The 18,099-nt window shown below is 35.1% G+C and overlaps 1 protein-coding gene across 1 annotated transcript in view; it reads right to left on the bottom strand.

The window, feature by feature from the left end:
• Nucleotides 1-18,099, bottom strand: part of LOC134529473 (twitchin) — a 547,023-nt gene that overhangs the window by 248,421 nt on the left and 280,503 nt on the right. Inside the window, exon 40 of the mRNA XM_063363606.1 lies at nucleotides 2,480-2,605. Coding sequence (XP_063219676.1) covers nucleotides 2,480-2,605 — 126 coding nt within the window. The remainder of the gene's footprint in view (nucleotides 1-2,479; nucleotides 2,606-18,099) is intronic.

The raw sequence follows: 18,099 nt of genomic DNA, 5'->3' as shown, positions 1-18,099 counted from the left end.
AGGCTGTTTTAAGTATTTATATTAATAATATTTGTTAGTGCATTTCTTTTATAGGAAAATAGAGCATGCACATTTCATTTACAAGTGCAGGCTATCTTATTTGTTACTTTAACTGGTACATTATTTTCAGCTTTGTCTGAGGGCTAATAACTACCTTACTACTTTCATCACCATGGTACAGTATTTTTGTTGTCACAACATACTTCACCACAGGTTATGTATTAGACATAAACCCCTCATTAAATACTGTGTATTAACAAAACTGTTTGTACCAAACTTACAACATAACCATGATTTCTTATTTTGAGTGATCCACCTAATGACTTGAAATGTTAGCTATTAAGAGGCAAAGTGTTCATGATGTAAGACCATATAATTGTTCATTAAGTTTAGTTGAATATAAAAGCTAACTTATTAACGAGTCAACATATTTTTTTAAGTGATCCAAATGAATATCAAGTATATAGTAAGTCATAAGAAGGTAGAATATACAATTTCAGATAAAAAAATTTTTTGTAATGCAAGTTTTTTTAACATTTGTATAAAATACATAGAATATTAATAAATAAAATGTGATTGCAAAGTGTATTCAGTGACATTAAGTAATGTAACTTATTAAAAGGTAGCATCAGTTTATTACAAAATAGTTTGCAAATGTTAAATACCTAAAATATATTTTTTGTACATAAAAAATTTATTTATTACCTTTTTTACAAAATTACTTGTCACCTTCAAAGTACTCTCCATTACATGCGATAAACTTGTTAAGTCATTTTTCCCCCTGTTGGAAGCACCTCTGGAACTCCTTAACTTTGATATCCTCCAGTGCCCTTTGAAAAGCTGTTTTTAACGCCTCAACATCATCAAAATGCTTCTCTTTTAGATTTTTCTTCATTCTCGGGAACAGGAAAAAGTTGCATGGGGCTAGGTCTGGCAAATATGGAGGATGGGGAATGACAGGCCAAATAGAGGTTCATTCGTAAGGCCGTGTGTACAGGGGCGTTGGCGTGATGAAGGAACCAGTCACCTGTTCACCAGAGCTCCAGGCGTTTTCACCGCAAATCCTCTCGCAAACGTCTTAAAACTTCCAAATAAAAGTGATGGTTAACAGTCTGGCCAGAGGGAACAAATTCCCAGTGCACAATTCCACGAACATCAAAAAAGATAATGATCATCATTTTAAAATTCGACCTCAACTGTCTTACTTTTTTTGCCTGGGGGAGTTGGGAGTCTTCCACTGGCTTGATGCTTGATTGGTTTCTTAGTCATACCTGTAACACCAACTCTCATCATCTGTAATGATTTTGGTCAAAAAGTTTGGATTACTTTCAATCTCTTTTTTTTTCATGTCCTGACTCAAATTCAATTGAATGTTTTTTTGATCCTGTTTGAGAAGACAAGCAACAAATTTAGCTGCAACACGTCGTACATTCACATGGGATGATTTTAGACAATCACTAAGATAAAGAAGATGAATGAGTGGTGCCACTTCCTCTAATGTTGTTTCCTTACAATCCCTAGGTCTTGCATAGTGAATGAATTTGATTAGTTTTCTATTTGTACAAGAAGTATTTCCTGTAGCATTTGGTCATTGCAAAATATAGTAAAACATTCAAGAGGGGTTTTAGTATTCTTGGGGCCAAATTTTACTCCCGGGAGGTGAAAGACTATTTTTTTTTTACATTCACATATTGTTGGAAGGTAGTTTTTTTCAAAGATTTCAACAATCTTTCCAAAAATTATTCAGTGTCACCCTAAGAGTCTTCTTGGTATTCGTTCCCTGACTATTCAATTTCACTGTCATGGATAGCACCTGATTCATTGCTATTATCATTCATTTCAATATTTTCCTGATCATCATGTTCTAACTCATTAAACCAATGCATCCAATGCACACAGTCGGATCAGTAGATTTTTGTCTGTCCATGTTTGGTGAACACTTGGAGCACAAGCAATCACGGATGGGGTCTGAGCACTGCACTAATAACTCTAAGAACAGGAAACTTTGTACTGAGCTCTGTTGTTTACATAAATGTGCGCTACCCATTGAGGAACTGGAAGCAGAGGAGAGGTACCCCGATGGATGAAGGGGAAAAGCTGGTTTAAACTGATTGAGGCTACCTCAAACTGCCCTGCGGCACGGAACCATGAGTACTCAAGAGTTAAATTTCATTGTGAAATTTACTTTCTATTTAAATATTTCACACAATGGAGTTTTTACCAGGTAAAGTAACAAAAGAGATATTCTGTACATACATACTAATTATTTGTACAAAATGATAAAAAAAATCAATCTAGAAGTTGTTTTTTTTTAGTTAAGTGTTGTTTATAAGGAGCTTGGAAATCATATTAAGATAAGTTGGTCCAAATATTATGTTAGATAGTAAAATTTATGATGCATTAAAGTAATAATAGAGCCAATATGATTGCTTTGGTTTATTAAACATTCCAAAACCACTTAAATTGTTGTCATACTTACGTCTTTTCGAAGCATCCACTTCGGTTTTGAATTAGGTTTCGTGAAAACTGCTTCAAAAACAACTTTTTTATCTTTTCCTTCTTTGGCATATTTGTCAACCAATGGCTTCAGGAATGATTCTTGTTTCTAGAATTAAAAACGGAGTACAGTGTTACAAAAATCTATAACATTTTTATTTTCCACTTGAGATTCCAGCAGAATTTGTTGATGTAGTACTTCTGAAAATACTTAAGAGACATGAAACAAATGCTCTGGAGGTATACTTCAAGTGACAGAAATATGGAAGAAATTAAAATAAAATAGGAAAGAAACAGAGAAGGATACTCTGTGAGCAATAAGAAAACATGAAATAAAGAGGAACTTTTACAAGTTTCAACATCTCTTCTAAAGTATTTCTGAGTTAAAAATTATTTTTTGGGAAAACTCTTGAAGAACTCTTCCTTTTATGGATTTGTGATAAAATACTTTAAGTTTTATAAATTTTGAACAGGTTATTTTGCCATAATTTATATGCTAGAATACTAATAAGCAATTCCTATTTTTTATTTGTAATACAAAGTTATGAGTTGTATGACTAAAATTCTTATTAATTTAAAAGAAAAATATTTATTTTTTTATACCAGTATTCATTTTTAAAAAAAATTTATTTGCTTACAGCAATTACTTCTGTTAACATATATCTATGGAGTGATTTTGAGGTGATACTTGAGTTGTATGCAATCGCTTCAAAATTATAACCTTCTTGCAAAATTCAAACTAAGGTACTCATTCATTAAAAAGTTGTGCATAAAAAAATTATAATGCACTGTTGGTAAGGGTTTGTTGAAACAAAACTTTAAAAAATAATTCCAGACACTAAATATTGTCATGCTTACAACAATGAGTAGTACTGATAGTGATATTCTTTGAGCTTCAGCCATTTTTTTTAAATTTAAAAAGCTTTCTAAGTTTCAAATGAAAATTAAAAATATATTATTTGTTTATAAATATGTATGAATTTAATTTCTGTAAGAAGACTACTGTAATATATTTAATAAATTTGAATAAAATAAAAAAATATATGATACTATACTTATACAGTTTATAACTTAGACTCTTTAAATTGTGAAATATTCTGAACTTCTTCAAATTACAATGTTAAAATAATGATTTCCACACTTATTACCAAATACATATTAAAGCATCTTCAGAATATTTGCTTATTTCTCAAAATCAACGCAATGAAGCAACTTTGGCTATAATAACTTTGGAACAAATTGAATGTTACCCCAGTTAGATGGATTAACCCCTAATAAACATATCTATTATGTCTTGAACTATTGTTAGAATAAATATTTAACCAATATTATTATGATTTCTTACCATGTCACAACTTCATTGCTTTTTACAGCTTCGTAGATCAATCAATAAAGATTAAATGCAGATATTTACCGTAACACAGACTCTAAAAGGGAGCTTTGAAAATAAAGACCAAAATGTGAAAAAGAAAGCAAATAAAACAGAAGTAAAAGATAAATAATTATAATTCATATCTGTTTTTGTTGCATTGGTACAAGTCTAAAAAATATACGGTTTCAGGACCTCAACTGTATCGCATGAACAGTAATGGCATGAAATGTACATAATCTGCCAAGAAATAAAAAATATTAAAATTTATTCAAATATTTTATACATTATATTGAGACAATGTAGTATATCGTAGTCCTGCAAAACTTAATGATGTGTCTCACTGAATAGTTATTATTTGTTTTCATAACTCTAAAAGAGATTTGTTAAGTTGTATTAAAAAAAAATATATTTATCTATTTTAAAAAAATTTCTGTATATTTTTTCAACTATTAAGCTTTGAAATACAGAACAATTATAAACATATATCCAAATATAAACAGTAAATTTAATTTTCATGATGAAAACAATTAATTTGTATTGGAAAATACTTCAATAATTTACTTGTTGCTTCAAAGAACATCACTGTTTAGCAGTGTAGTTTATGATGCTGTTAGAGATTGCATTCAATATATTGAACTGCATGTCTATGATTATTTCCATGCATTGAGTTATACAAATGTGAACATATTTTATCATTACATAAAACATAGTTTCGTGTTTCTATTTGGAATAATGATGTTAGCTAGAAAGATTGTATTTCCTTCCACGCACTCATTGTCCGTATGTCTACTGTGACACTGAAGAAAAAAGATATTTAAAATCTTTAATTTTTTAGGACTTAGGGCATCTTATAACCTAGCATTCACGTAATTATAAATATTTTCCACATGTTTGAAAAAATGAAGCAGAGATGTAATCAGAAAGATGATTTTGACAGAAAATAATTTGTATTAAAACATCAACATACAGTTACTACAACATACAAATATTGATGTGAGAAATACATGAAAAAGAAATATGCAAAGACCAACAGTCAGCAAGGCAACAACAAAGACTGGAAAGATAGAACAGCAAGAATAGAGGACAGAGTGACAAGAAAGAATGAGATGAACCACTCCAACCTCCTTCTTCGTAAAGTGGTGGAGCACTGGCCAATCAGGAATAATTTCAGCCAAGGAAAGTCTCCGCGTTGGCAGTTTCTCACTACTCTAAAACACAAATAATACTACGATCAACACACACACATGTCACCATGAATGTGTGAAATCCTTATATCGTCTGTGAACTGTTCCTTTGAAGAATTTACCATCAGTTACTTATAAATAAAACAACAAAATTTGGTTTGCAAAAAATTTATGCCTTTTTAGCCTATTTCTAAAAGGAATTGGGGCTTTTGAGATCACACCGTGATGAAATGGTTTCAATTTTTGATTTTTCATTGCTTTCACTCTATTAGACAATTTTAATCCAATAAGAGATTTAACCATTCTAATTAACCAATTTGAAAAGAATCTGATATTTAGTCATTCCAAACTATACTAACAAATAAATTAAATTCAAAGAAATTTGATTGCAAATCACTTTATTAAAGAAACTATTTCAAATCACTCCACTACTTCTAAAATATGCATTATATCTGAAATTATTATGTTATACTATGCATCCATATCGCCATTTTGCTAATTCGTCTCCCATGCTGCTTGTTCTATAAATTCATAATTACCAACCTCAAAGATTCAACTATCCCTATATGTATATCACAAAAAATTAAATAGACAAAAGAGTTTTAATTTTCAATACTTTATAATTTAGATAAAATATGATATAAGTTTTCAACTCGACTGATTTTAATAAAATTTGGTATTTAGTAATATTTTAATTTCTACTAAAAAACTAATGTTGGAAAACTTGTTTTGACAACATCTATTAAGTTGCTAAAACCATCAACTACATAGTCCGAAAATTTTCAAAAACATGCATCACATAAAATAAAATGAAAAAAAGTATATCATAATAGTTTAAAACTTTGATTTCTTATAAAAATAACTTGTAGCCCATATTTTGAATCTTAATAATTGTGCCTACTTGTCACTTACGAAATTTATAAACTTCCACTTAATGGTTTTTCATTTATTTTGGTATTGAAATAGGAAACATACATCTGGATACTTTGAATGTCTGGGAATAAAACACACCAAGGTTGCTTGGCACACAATGTACGTAACAGTGAAATAAAAGTGGCCAAAGAAGCTTACATCAAAAAAATTATACTTCTCACCACCAATAATTTTGACTAAGAGTATGAATAAACTGGTGGAGTTCTATGGATAGAGTGCAGGGCACAGATGTGGGCTTTTGAGAAAGAAAAAAAAACAGACAAACAAGAAAAGCTTTTGCATGAGGTTTTGAAGAAGATTAGAGAAGGCCAAGTGATCTGATTCATTGACTTATGAAGAGGTACCAACAATGGTTTATATTAAAGTATGTATAAAAAAAAATTCTACAGGAGATATTATGAAAGAAAGCTAATTGGGTGGGACATGAAATGAGAAGTAATGAATCACTGCAAGATTTAATAGAAGACAATGCTGAAGAAAAGTGAGGACAAGGAAAAACCTGGATACAGCTTCAACTGAGCTGCCCGATTTTAGTACAAAGATAGTGGTATTCTGCGACTGACGCACCCCAGGAACATGTAGTTTCTCTCCTCTGTGACATCTTTCCCCTTCCTTTCGTGGCCTACCGTCTTTGTAGCCATCCCCTCCCGTCTGGCTTGTTAGACAATTTTCTAGTAGGTTTTTTAAGGGGACACGGCCCTGCCCTCGTTCTTGGTCTGAAGATAGAGCTACATGAGTCATTATTATTTTAGCGCTTCTGTGGGCATGGTGTGAAAAATCATGTTTTATTAATCTGTAAGTATTTTCCTTATTGGCAAGGTGTCTATGGTGGAAGATGCCATTATGTAAAGTTTTGCCCTCATAGTGTTTGCAATCAAATCTATCACTCAATTTTGTATCTATTGTGCATTTAACCTTGTAGCACGTTTGGTGTAGTTGCCTTAAATTACATAAATAATGCAAGTGTTTGTGTCCAAGTAACTTTATCTCTGTTCACGAGCTCCTGTTCAACTTTATTGTAAATATTTTTCTGTGTAGAAGTAATTATACACATGGTGTTGTGCTGCTTTCAATAGGGTTTTGTTATGTTTGATGCACATGTCTTGTAAATGTGTGCAAAAGAATAAAAAACAATGTCGCAAAGTGCTTAACTCTGTCATGACAACGCTTCCTCTGGCATCTCTCACATTATAATGGGAATTCTCAGAATATTTCATTTAGGTGCCATACTATGTCTTTGTAGGTGCCAACACAGATACACATAAGATGCACTGCATTACACTTGTGTTCAAGCTTACTAACAATAGCAGACAAGGAACAAGAAAGCGAGATTAAGTTGCAAGTGCTTAAAACTGAAGTTGCTTATAGAAAATCCAGATTTTTCTTTAAAATGGAATAATGGACCTACAGAGAGATGTCATATGACCTTTATTACAAATGACTTCTAATAATCATGAAAAATGGTTTTCACAATAAACATGAACAGATATTGCAAATATTTAGTAACTATTTGAAGTTTTGGATGCTTTTTATATTTATTTATCCTTTGAACAAATTTATATATCTCATAAAATCAGTAACCTTAAGATAATAAGATTCGGTAGTAACTGAATGTTAATTTCTGGACACTTGTAAAGTTGTGAAAGTTCTAGTTTACATACAGATACAAGTGCACAGTTTTTAAAATGCACAGTACTTACTTATAATTACTGTTGACAAAAATTGCTAAAAAAATTGCAATAGTAAAATAAGAAAACTCATTGTGGTTATCAATAATTTTTCATATTGTGATTACAATATAACAAACGTAACACGACTGCCTTAGAATTAGCTGCAGTTCATACTTGTGCACTCTTCAATTGTGTAGATGTTGTAAAAAACTGATGGGTCCTGTGGCAGTGACCCACAACACATAAAGTTAATGGAATGACACCCGTGAGTTCAACCTCAACCCCTGCATGAATAAGCACCCAGTTGGTACACCAGTGGTTTGGACCCCAATATAATATCAGAGGTACCATTACCATTAGCCTTTGTGCATAATCATGCAATTAAAAACCAAACTATTAACACTTTTCTGTAAAAATAATTGTTTCAATCTCTGATAAAACAACCAGCAAGCAAATAAATAAATAACAATCTCTCACAGGTAGCATGTACTTTTAACAGTAATACAAAACTGATTAAAAATGTGTGTACAGTCACAGATAACCATAAATATATCAAGTAACAATTGTTAGCACTAAAACAGAAAAAATTATGTGATTAAATTTAAGACTAAAATGTGTGTGTGTGTGTGTGTGTGTGTGTGTGTATGTATATATACTGCACCTGATGTACGCTATGGAAATAAAGATGTAAATAAATAAAACATATTAAAATCAATAAAAACATAACATCACATTAAAACTGTTAGAACACATAAAAACAATGATGGATAACTTTGATTTAATATACTAAAATTTAATTAATTACCTGTACAAGAAATGACGACCACATTAACTCATGCAGAACGAATACAGGCAACAAAATTTATGGTTAAAATTTTGAGTTTTAATAGATACTCGAGAAAAAAAAGTACCTTGAAAACCAGCTAAAAATATTTTTTTATATAAATTAGTTACTACATTAAAAAAAACTAAATTCACTATTGCAAACTATAAAAATGTATTGTTATATATGTTAAACTTGACATTCCCGTACGTAAATGGAAAAAGCATAATAACATATGAAAGGACAACACAAATAAGTTAAAACTTGTTTTATTATTTGTTGTATCACTATAATTATACTTCTACAATAACAAGTAACTGTCTCTTATTATCAATGCTTTATTCTTTATTATCACTTCCTACATCGTTACATGTTATCCACTCTCTCTCGTCTACATTATATCACCGCTGCCAACACTCACTCTTTTAAAGTCCCAAGTCTTTATCATACATCTCCCCCTTTTCCCCCTCATTAAGGAGATACACTAACTATATCTAAGCACATTATCAACAAGTTACCTAGCTTCCCTTACACCTACATATTCAGCTTTAGCGGTGGTATAACTTGCCTGCCTGTTCTCGTCCTATACCCTTCAGAGGGGCAGTTTACTTTTTCCACCTTCCCTTTGTCTTGAGTCCTTGCGTTACCAACCCTCTCCGTCTCAACATTAATTTTTTCTGAGGGTTTAGTTACTGACCCCGTGCTAAGCTCCTTGCTGTCCTCTAGTTTGTGTAGGTATCCTGCACACTTGCTAGCCTCCTTGCCCGCTGTTTCGAGTTCTGTTGTTGTAAAACCTTTGAAGCTTTTCAAGAATGTGTCATTCCTCCTGTATTCTCTGTGCGTTTCCTCATCCCTCACAAGATATGATCTGGGTGTTGTGTGTTTCCCCACGACAACTGCTTTGTTCCAATACCGTGTTTTCAAATCCCTTAACAAGACAGAGTCACCCTTGCGAAACTCCTTTTCCCGTCCTGCCGTTAGGTCATACCTACGTTTGGTTTCCGTTCTGACCTGTTGCAACGCTGCCCTCACATCATGTACTTTCGGTAACAAGAGCTCTCGTTTGATAGGAAGCTGTGTTCTTAGCTGGCGACTCATCAGTACCTGTGATGGAGACACTCCAACATCCGCTAAAGGAGTTGCCCTATAATTAAGTAAGAACATTTGAAGAGGCTGTTTGGTATACTCCGCCTTTTTAAGCATTTTCTTTACTATGCCTACAGCCTTCTCAGCTAGACCGTGCCCTTTCGGATAGTAAGGACTGGATGTTACTAGTTTGAAACCCCATTGTTTGGCAAAAGTTTTCATCTCAAAACTATCAAACGGCATGTTGTCAGTTACTACTCTTTCCGGGATTCCTAGCCTGCTAAAAATAACTGAAAATGACTCTATAACTGAACTACTGGTCTTGTCTTGCAACCGTTCAACCTCTAACCACCGCGACAAGTAATCTACCACTACCAAATATGACTTTCCTGCATGTTCAGCTATATCTGCTGAGACTACCTGAAACGGGTAATCAGGAACCGATTGGTCAAGCAATGGTGATTTGACAGTTTTGTTACTAAACCGTTGACAGACATAACACGACAAAACTAAGTCTACAATTTGAGAGGTAATACCAGGCCAATAAAAATGTGAACGGACTTTTTGAATAGCTTTCTTACAGCCCTCATGTGTTTCGTGTAGCGCTTGTAATGCCTGTCTTCGAAGACTACTTGGCACAATCAGCCTGTCATTTAAGTACAACAGCCCCTTTTCAGCAGTTATCTCAGCCCTCATATTATAATAGTGGCCCAGATCTCCCCCGACCTTCTTGATATTAGGCCACCCATTTTTAACATAAGACAGGACTTTACTTAACACAACATCCTTTTTTGTCTGATCTACATATTGCTCATATTTGTCCTCTGTGAAAACAATTTCATGCATACCTACTACATGCACAACATCTTTCAAGGACTCATCATCTTTCTCCGATTTCAGTGGATAGTTTCTGGACAACAGATCAGCTACATGCATCTTTGCCCCTTGTAGATAACGAACCTCTAAACTATACATTAGCAATTTTAACCTCAACCTCTTAAGCCTAGTGTTCTTGATTTGCACCATGCGCTTTCTCATCAGTGATACCAAAGGCAGATGATCAGTGTAAACAACTACCCTTCTTCCGTAAATATAATTATGAAACTTTTCACAAGAATAACATATGGCTAACAGTTCTTTCTCCACCTGAGCGTAACCTTGCTCTGTTTCTGTCATGGACCTTGATGCAAAATGTACCGGCCTATTATCCTGTATTAGGCAGCTACCTATCCCACTTTGACTAGCATCACACTGTATGACTATCTCTTTACTAGAATCAAAGCCAGCCAAAGTGGGAGCTGCACTGACCCTTTGTTTAACATTGTCAAATGCAGTTTGCTGTCTGTCTGTCCACTCCCACAACACATCTTTCTTTAACAACTCTCTCAATGGTGCTACTACCTCAGAAAACATTGGCACAAAGTCCCTAAGATAATTCATGAACCCCATTAGCTGCTGCAGCTCTTTCTTATTACGAGGTGCATGTAAGGCCTGTACCGCTGCAACTTTGTCAGGGTCTGGGTGAACTCCCTCTTTGCTAACAACAAACCCCAAATATTTGACTTGATTTACACAATACTGAAACTTATCATAATTAAACTTAATATTGTATTTAACAGCTCTGCTCATCACTTTCTCTAGAACTTGATCATGTTCAACTTTAGTTTCTCCACTAATTAAAATATCATCAAAATACACAAACACTCCCTCTATATCTCCAAAGTACTTAGTATTCAGTTTCTGACACACCTCTGGCGCACTGGCTAACCCAAAGGGCAGTCTCTTGAACCTGTAGCACCCAAATGGTGTATTGAATGTACATAGCTTACTTGACTCCTCATCCAGCAACACTTGATAAAATCCATCTTTTAAGTCCAGCACTGAAAACCATTTTTTTCCAGTTAAACTTGATTTTACTTCTTCAATTGTGGGGATAGAGCAATACTCTCGCAAAACATACTTATTCAGTTCTTGAGGATCTAAGCACAGTCTTAACGAGCCATTCGGTTTCTCCACTACTACCAACGTATGAACCCAATCCATTGCTTCTGTGCAAGGTTGAATAATGTTCTTATTCACCAGATGATCTAAGGTATCCCGTAACTTGCCCTTGATGGAAAGTGGAACTCTCCTGCTTGCATTTGCTACTGGCACTGCATTGTCCTTTAGATTTAACTTGTACACATCAGGGAAGCACCCTACTCCTTTAAAAACTTGTTTATATTTCTGAACAATGCTGTTTTTTCCATCCCCCTCTGCAATTGCCACCTTGAGTGACTCCACTCTCTGAATAAGGCCTAATTCCACACAGGTGTTTAAGCCTAATATTGGGCATGCCCCTTCATCCTGAACAACCATAAACTCAGCTACTGTCACTCTTTTATCAGTCTCACAGTCCACCACAATCTTGCCCAGAGGCTTTACCTGAAACCCTCCAAAAGCTTGTAACCTCACTTTAGTTTTAACTAGCTGTATCTCGCTCCCAAGCTCTTTGTATACTCTGTACGGTAGAATATTAGTGACTGCACCTGAATCCAACTTAAACTTTATACTAACACTCCCGACAGTCACTTCTTTAAACCATTCCTTATCACTGCTCCCCTTTAACCGACTGACTGATAACACCTCTAGTGGATCTGAGTCACTACCACTACTCACTTCGCCATATCCTACCGTGAACATTTTACTGCTCTTCTGAGATCCTCCGTGCTTGCCATTCCTACTAGGACCACTTGCTTGATTCTTGCACGCTACTGCAAAATGGTTAAAACCCATACACTTATTACATCTTTTTCCAAACGCTGGACAGTTCCTCACCTCATGTTTTTTTAAGCACCTCGTACATTCTGTATACTGTTTATCTCGTCTCTCCCCTGATTGTTTACGAAATCTACTCCGACACTGACTTGTTTGTTGCGACCTAACCTCCAAAACATCTTGTGTTGTCTGGCCTTCTGTTAGAGCTTTGGCACTAATCTCTGCAACCTCCACCGACTTGCAGTAATTCACCATTTTCTCTAAGGTCATATCACCACGGAGTAATTTTTCTTGTGTTACAGAGGACGCTATTCCCAACACTATTTGTGCTTTAAGTAACTTTTGCTCTTGATCTCCAAATTCACACGGCTCACTTAATAACTTCAGGTCCGTGTAAAACTTATCGAAAGTCTCGCCACTTACTTGCTTGCGACTAAAAAATTTGTAAATATTCATAGCTTCATTCTTTCGTGGAACACAATGGCTGCCCATTAGCTTTAAAATTCCTTCAACTGTTTCTTCTTCGTTTTCTTGCTCACGTCGCAGTGAGTTATACACCTTTAACGCTTCAGACCCCATAAGATTCTTGAGCCTTGCTACCTGTACTTTAATTGGCTTTGTGTCCGTTTCAGTCGCTAAAAAGTACACTTCTACCTCTTGTTGAAACAACTTATAATTACGCGCCACATCGCCATTGAGGCTCAGTGGGCTCGGCTAATTGAACTCCATGTTACCGTTGTTATTCTTCAGTTCTTCTCGATCCTGCCGACTGCGCCATGTTTTATTATTTGTTGTATCACTATAATTATACTTCTACAATAACAAGTAACTGTCTCTTATTATCAATGCTTTATTCTTTATTATCACTTCCTACATCGTTACATGTTATCCACTCTCTCTCGTCTACATTATATCACTGCTGCCAACACTCACTCTTTTAAAGTCCCAAGTCTTTATCATACAAAACTGATAAAACAAAAACAGAGACATGAATTCTTGATGCTTCAGGGCCTGGAATTGATCCCTAAGATATAACACTAGATGCAAAATACAATCCCAGTAGCATCCAGAGATCCACTTATGAAAAGGACCAAGCCCTGAATCATTGGGAAGTCTTGTGTTATTTTTCTGTTATGTTACTTGGTTTGTTATTTTTGTTGTCTATATGTTTTCAATTTTTCTTTTTTGTGATGAACCTGCAGCTGAAGTTTGAAGGGTAAATTCTAACTCATTCTGTCTATACAAAATATCCCAAAACTCAATGTCGGGCCAATAACAGTTAATAGGCCAATTAATTGTGGTTTTAATTTTAAAAAAAAATTTAATGTCATTCAGTTATAGTCTTATTTTTATATGTTTCAAAACCCCACCCTGTACCAAATTATTAGATACTGTGGTAATGTAGATGTTGGAAGGTTGGTACGCGGTGTGTAGAATGGCGACTAGAGAGACGACACGTGTGTAAGATTGTAACATCAGTTGTACAGTGTATGTTAATGAAAGAGATAATAAAACATCAATACATGGCGCAGTCGGTATGTCCAACTAACTAGGATTTACATCAAATGTCCTGACGTTAACGGTAATGTTGATCACCTAGCATTCGGGAGTGCTTGTACATGTTTAGTAAATTCAACATGGCTACTGCTTTTAATGTTCCTGCCAATTTATCGCTCACGGGCAACTTAGCAGAAAACTGGAAAAAATTTTGTCAAGCATTTCAGATCTATCTTGAGGCTTCGAATCTACAATCACAGAGTGAATCACGCAAGATTGCTATTCTCCTAAATGTAATTGGGGAAGATGCGTTGGATGTATACAACACCTTCACCTTCACTGCAGACGAAGAAAAGAACAAAACTGTTGCCACAATTCTGAACAAATTACAGGCCTACCGGTGAAGATCATAACTGCGGTGCAAATACAAGATGTGAAGTGAACACCATTGCATTGTCAAAAAGTTGGACTGAAACTTTTCTTGTAGAAAATCTCGTGAGTGTCAAATTCAAACTTGACTCTGGTGCTTGTGTCAACATCTTACCCCTTACAACCCTCTCCAAACTGCAGTGTGTCAAACCAAGCATCAAGTTGCGACAAGAAAACATGTCACTTGCTGCTTACAACAACACTCACATTGATGTTGTGGGCCTTTGTGACTTAATGTTGTCTCTTAACAATTTGAATTCCTTGGAAACATTTGTGATAGTGAATGAAGATTCTGTGCCAATCTTGGGACTTCCGACTTGTGAGAGGTTAGGTATTCTACAGAAGAACATAGTCGATGAAGTGTGTCAGCTATCCAAAGAAAACATAGTGACTGCCTTCAGAGATGTTTTCACTGGCATCGGTAAGTTTGAGGGTGACTACACTATTAAGCTGAAAGAGAACTGTGTGCCATCATCTAATCCACCTCATAGACTTCCCATCCAAATCAAAACACAGTTAAAAATTGAATTAGACAGACTTTGTCAGTTAGGCATAATAATCAAATGTGACAACCCAACTGAATGGGTAAACAGATTAGTAATTGTTGAAAAACCGAATGGATCATTAAGGCTCTGCCTTGATCCTCAGGATCTGAATGATGCCATCATCAAGGAGTATGTAGAATTACCCACAGTCAAAGATGTTGTTGCAAAGCTTGGCAAAGCAAAATACTTCAGTGTGCTTGATCTGAAGGACTCGTTTTGGCATGTCAATCTTGATGAACGCAGCTCATCATACTGTACTTTCTCCACTGTATTTGGCTCCTATCAGTTCAAACGACTACCCTTTGGTTTGAATATCTCCACTGAGGTATTTCAAAAATACAACACTCAAACATTTGGTGACATTGATGGTGTCATAATATATGTGGATGATTTGTTAATCTATGCTGAGGATGAGCAAGCTCATGACAATATTCTGAGAGAAGTGCTCAATAGGGCACGAAAGTGCAACGTCAAGTTTAATGTCCACAAATTTCAGTACAAAGTGAAAGGGGTTAAGTATGTTGGTCACACTTTCACAGAAGGTCGTGTACTTCCAGATGCAGACAAGATCTCAGCCATTGTAAATTATGATGTACCTGGATGTAAGCAAGACCTTCAACGTTTTCTTGGTTTGGTTAACTATCTAAGAGACTTCATTCCTCACTACACTGAAGTCACCACCCCATTGCGCAACCTTTTGAAAAAAGACTCTGAATTTGTTTGGGACCCCAATGTTCATGGAGTAAGCCTTCAGAAGCTGAAGGCTATACTAATTTCAGAACCATTCCTACAAACGTTTGATGAGTCAGCAGACATTGTAATTCAGACTGATAGCAGTAAGGAGGGTATAGGTTGTGTTCTGTTGCAGCATGGCAAACCTGTGTGCTATGCATCCAAGTGTCTTTCACCTACAGAAATCAATTATGGTCAGATAGACAAAGAATTTTTGGCAGTCTTGTTTGCATGCAAGCGTTTCCACCAGTACATTTATGGTAGAGACGTAACCATTCAAACTGACCATCAACCTTTACTGTCTGTAATGAAAAAAGAAATTCACAAGATCTCATCTAGAAGACTACAAAGCATAAGACTTAAACTGAGCTTGTATAAAGTGCATCTTGTTTATGTACCTGGTTCAAAAATGTTTGTAGCTGATGCGCTAAGCAGGGCGTGTTCAAAAGCTGATGTCACTGATGTTGATGTTTCCTTAACTGAGGTGGTACACACAGTAAACATGTCCAATGACAACAAATTGATTTTCCAACAGGAGACAGCAAAGGATGCCCTGTTAGCCGAATTGAACAAACTGCACTCAAATGGATGGCCAACATCAAAAACTAAAGTACCAGACATTGTAAAATTCTATTATAAATTCAGAAATGATGTTGTAGTCGAAGAAGGTCTAGTATTCTTGGGACATAGAATCATGGTTCCTGCATCCCTCAAAGACTTTGTATTAGAGCACTTGCATCGGTCACATTTTGGCATCTCAAAAACCAAAGCCAGAGCTAAAACTTTGTTCTATTGGGCTAACATGGACACGGACATTGAAAACACTGTGGCAAAGTGTGGTCTCTGTGAGAAATTTAGCTCCAAAAACCCGAAAGAGCCCATGATATTACAAGAACCACAAACTTTACCATTTCAGAAAGTGGCTTGTGACATCCTCGAATTTGGCTCGGGTGCCTATCTAGTACTCTGTGATTACTATTCCAAGTGGGTAGAATTAGTTCCTCTCACCTCCAAGAGTTCATCTGCTGTTGTAAGGGTCTTAAAAGTAATTTTCTCAACACATGGTGTACCCAATATCTTGGTTGCAGACAACATGCCTTTCAATTCCTTTGAAATGCGAGAGTTTAGCAGAAGTTATGGCTTCACCATTCAAACTGCAAGCCCATATTATCCCAAAAGTAATGGTCTGGCAGAGCGGGCAGTAGGGATTTGTAAAAAAATGTTAAAAAAGTGTGCAGAGCAAAATCTTGATGTTCATACAATGCTACTTGAATATCGCAATACTCCCATTCTAGGTTCACATTTCAGTCCAGCTCAACTCTTGTTCAGTAGGAGAACCAAAACTACTCTGCCAATTCACAATCACTTGTTGAAACCTAAAATTGTTGAAAACTTTGATTTGTTACAGGCACGAAAAAATTTCCAAAACAAGCAGCATTATGACAAGACTGCCAAGCTGCGACATGCTGAGTTCCAAAAGGGTGACAATGTTGTTTATCTAGATGAGGGTGTGTGGAAGCCTGCTTGTGTGATTGATGTCCTAGGTGCCCCACGCTCAGTACTTATCCAGGATGAAAAGGGTAGGGTAAAGAGAAGGAACACTAATCATTTGAAGCAATCCTTTGCAAGAAGAGAATTTGCAATAGCAGGACATGACATTAAGGTCGGCAAACAAGGGTACTGGTCCGGTGAACACAAAGTGGTAAAATTAGCTTCTGAGCAGCCCACGCAGTCTGAAAGAGTGTTGGACGGGGGATTCAAAGGTTTCACAGACTCAGATATTAAGAATAATCAACCAGGGGACTGCAGAGCTCATCCACACATTCCCACAAGGTCCAGGTCACAAAGAATCCCACAAAAACCTGTCTACCTTAATGAATATGTATCAAGATAAATTCATTATTAAATCTAGTGTGTGTCGACGTAGCAATTAAGAGGGAGATGTGGTAATGTAGATGTTGGAAGGTTGGTACGCGGTGTGTAGAATGGCGACTAGAGAGACGACACGTGTGTAAGATTGTAACATCAGTTGTACAGTGTATGTTAATGAAAGAGATAATAAAACATCAATACAGATACTGTAACCACAAATTTCAATTTTATATTATTCTAATTGTTGTCATACAATTCTGAATAATCCTAACTTGACAAAACTTAAAAATAAAATAAAACTTGCTATAATTTTACAAAAAAAAAAAAAATTCTTTGCTTGACTTAAGCATAAAATATGTGACTATTAATACTGCAAGTTACTCCAAAATATGTCTTATTTAACAAGATTTCAAAATAGTACTAATCACATTTAAAAAAATTATGCTATTTGAAAATTTTTTTAAATACATAGCTATCAGTGTTTTACTATTTTTGAATTCTTGCTTAAATGAGTCATCTTTTAAAATAACTTGCCTTTTTTTTTTTTTTCCATGTTTGTACAGTAGAATAGTTATGTTAGCAGATAAAAATGTTTCATGCACAAATCATTAAAAAAAAACTTTTTACAGCTGCAGAGCTTGTGTACCAAATTAGAATAATGTAATATGGAAATTTATAGTCCCAATTTCTAATAATTGGTTAG

This window comes from Bacillus rossius, chromosome 2 (genome assembly GCF_032445375.1).
Source record: "Bacillus rossius redtenbacheri isolate Brsri chromosome 2, Brsri_v3, whole genome shotgun sequence".
In the NCBI taxonomy this organism is placed as follows: Eukaryota; Metazoa; Arthropoda; class Insecta; order Phasmatodea; family Bacillidae; genus Bacillus; species Bacillus rossius.
The sequence above is the reverse complement of the archived record's forward strand: the minus strand, read 5'-3'. Positions and strand labels throughout refer to the sequence as shown.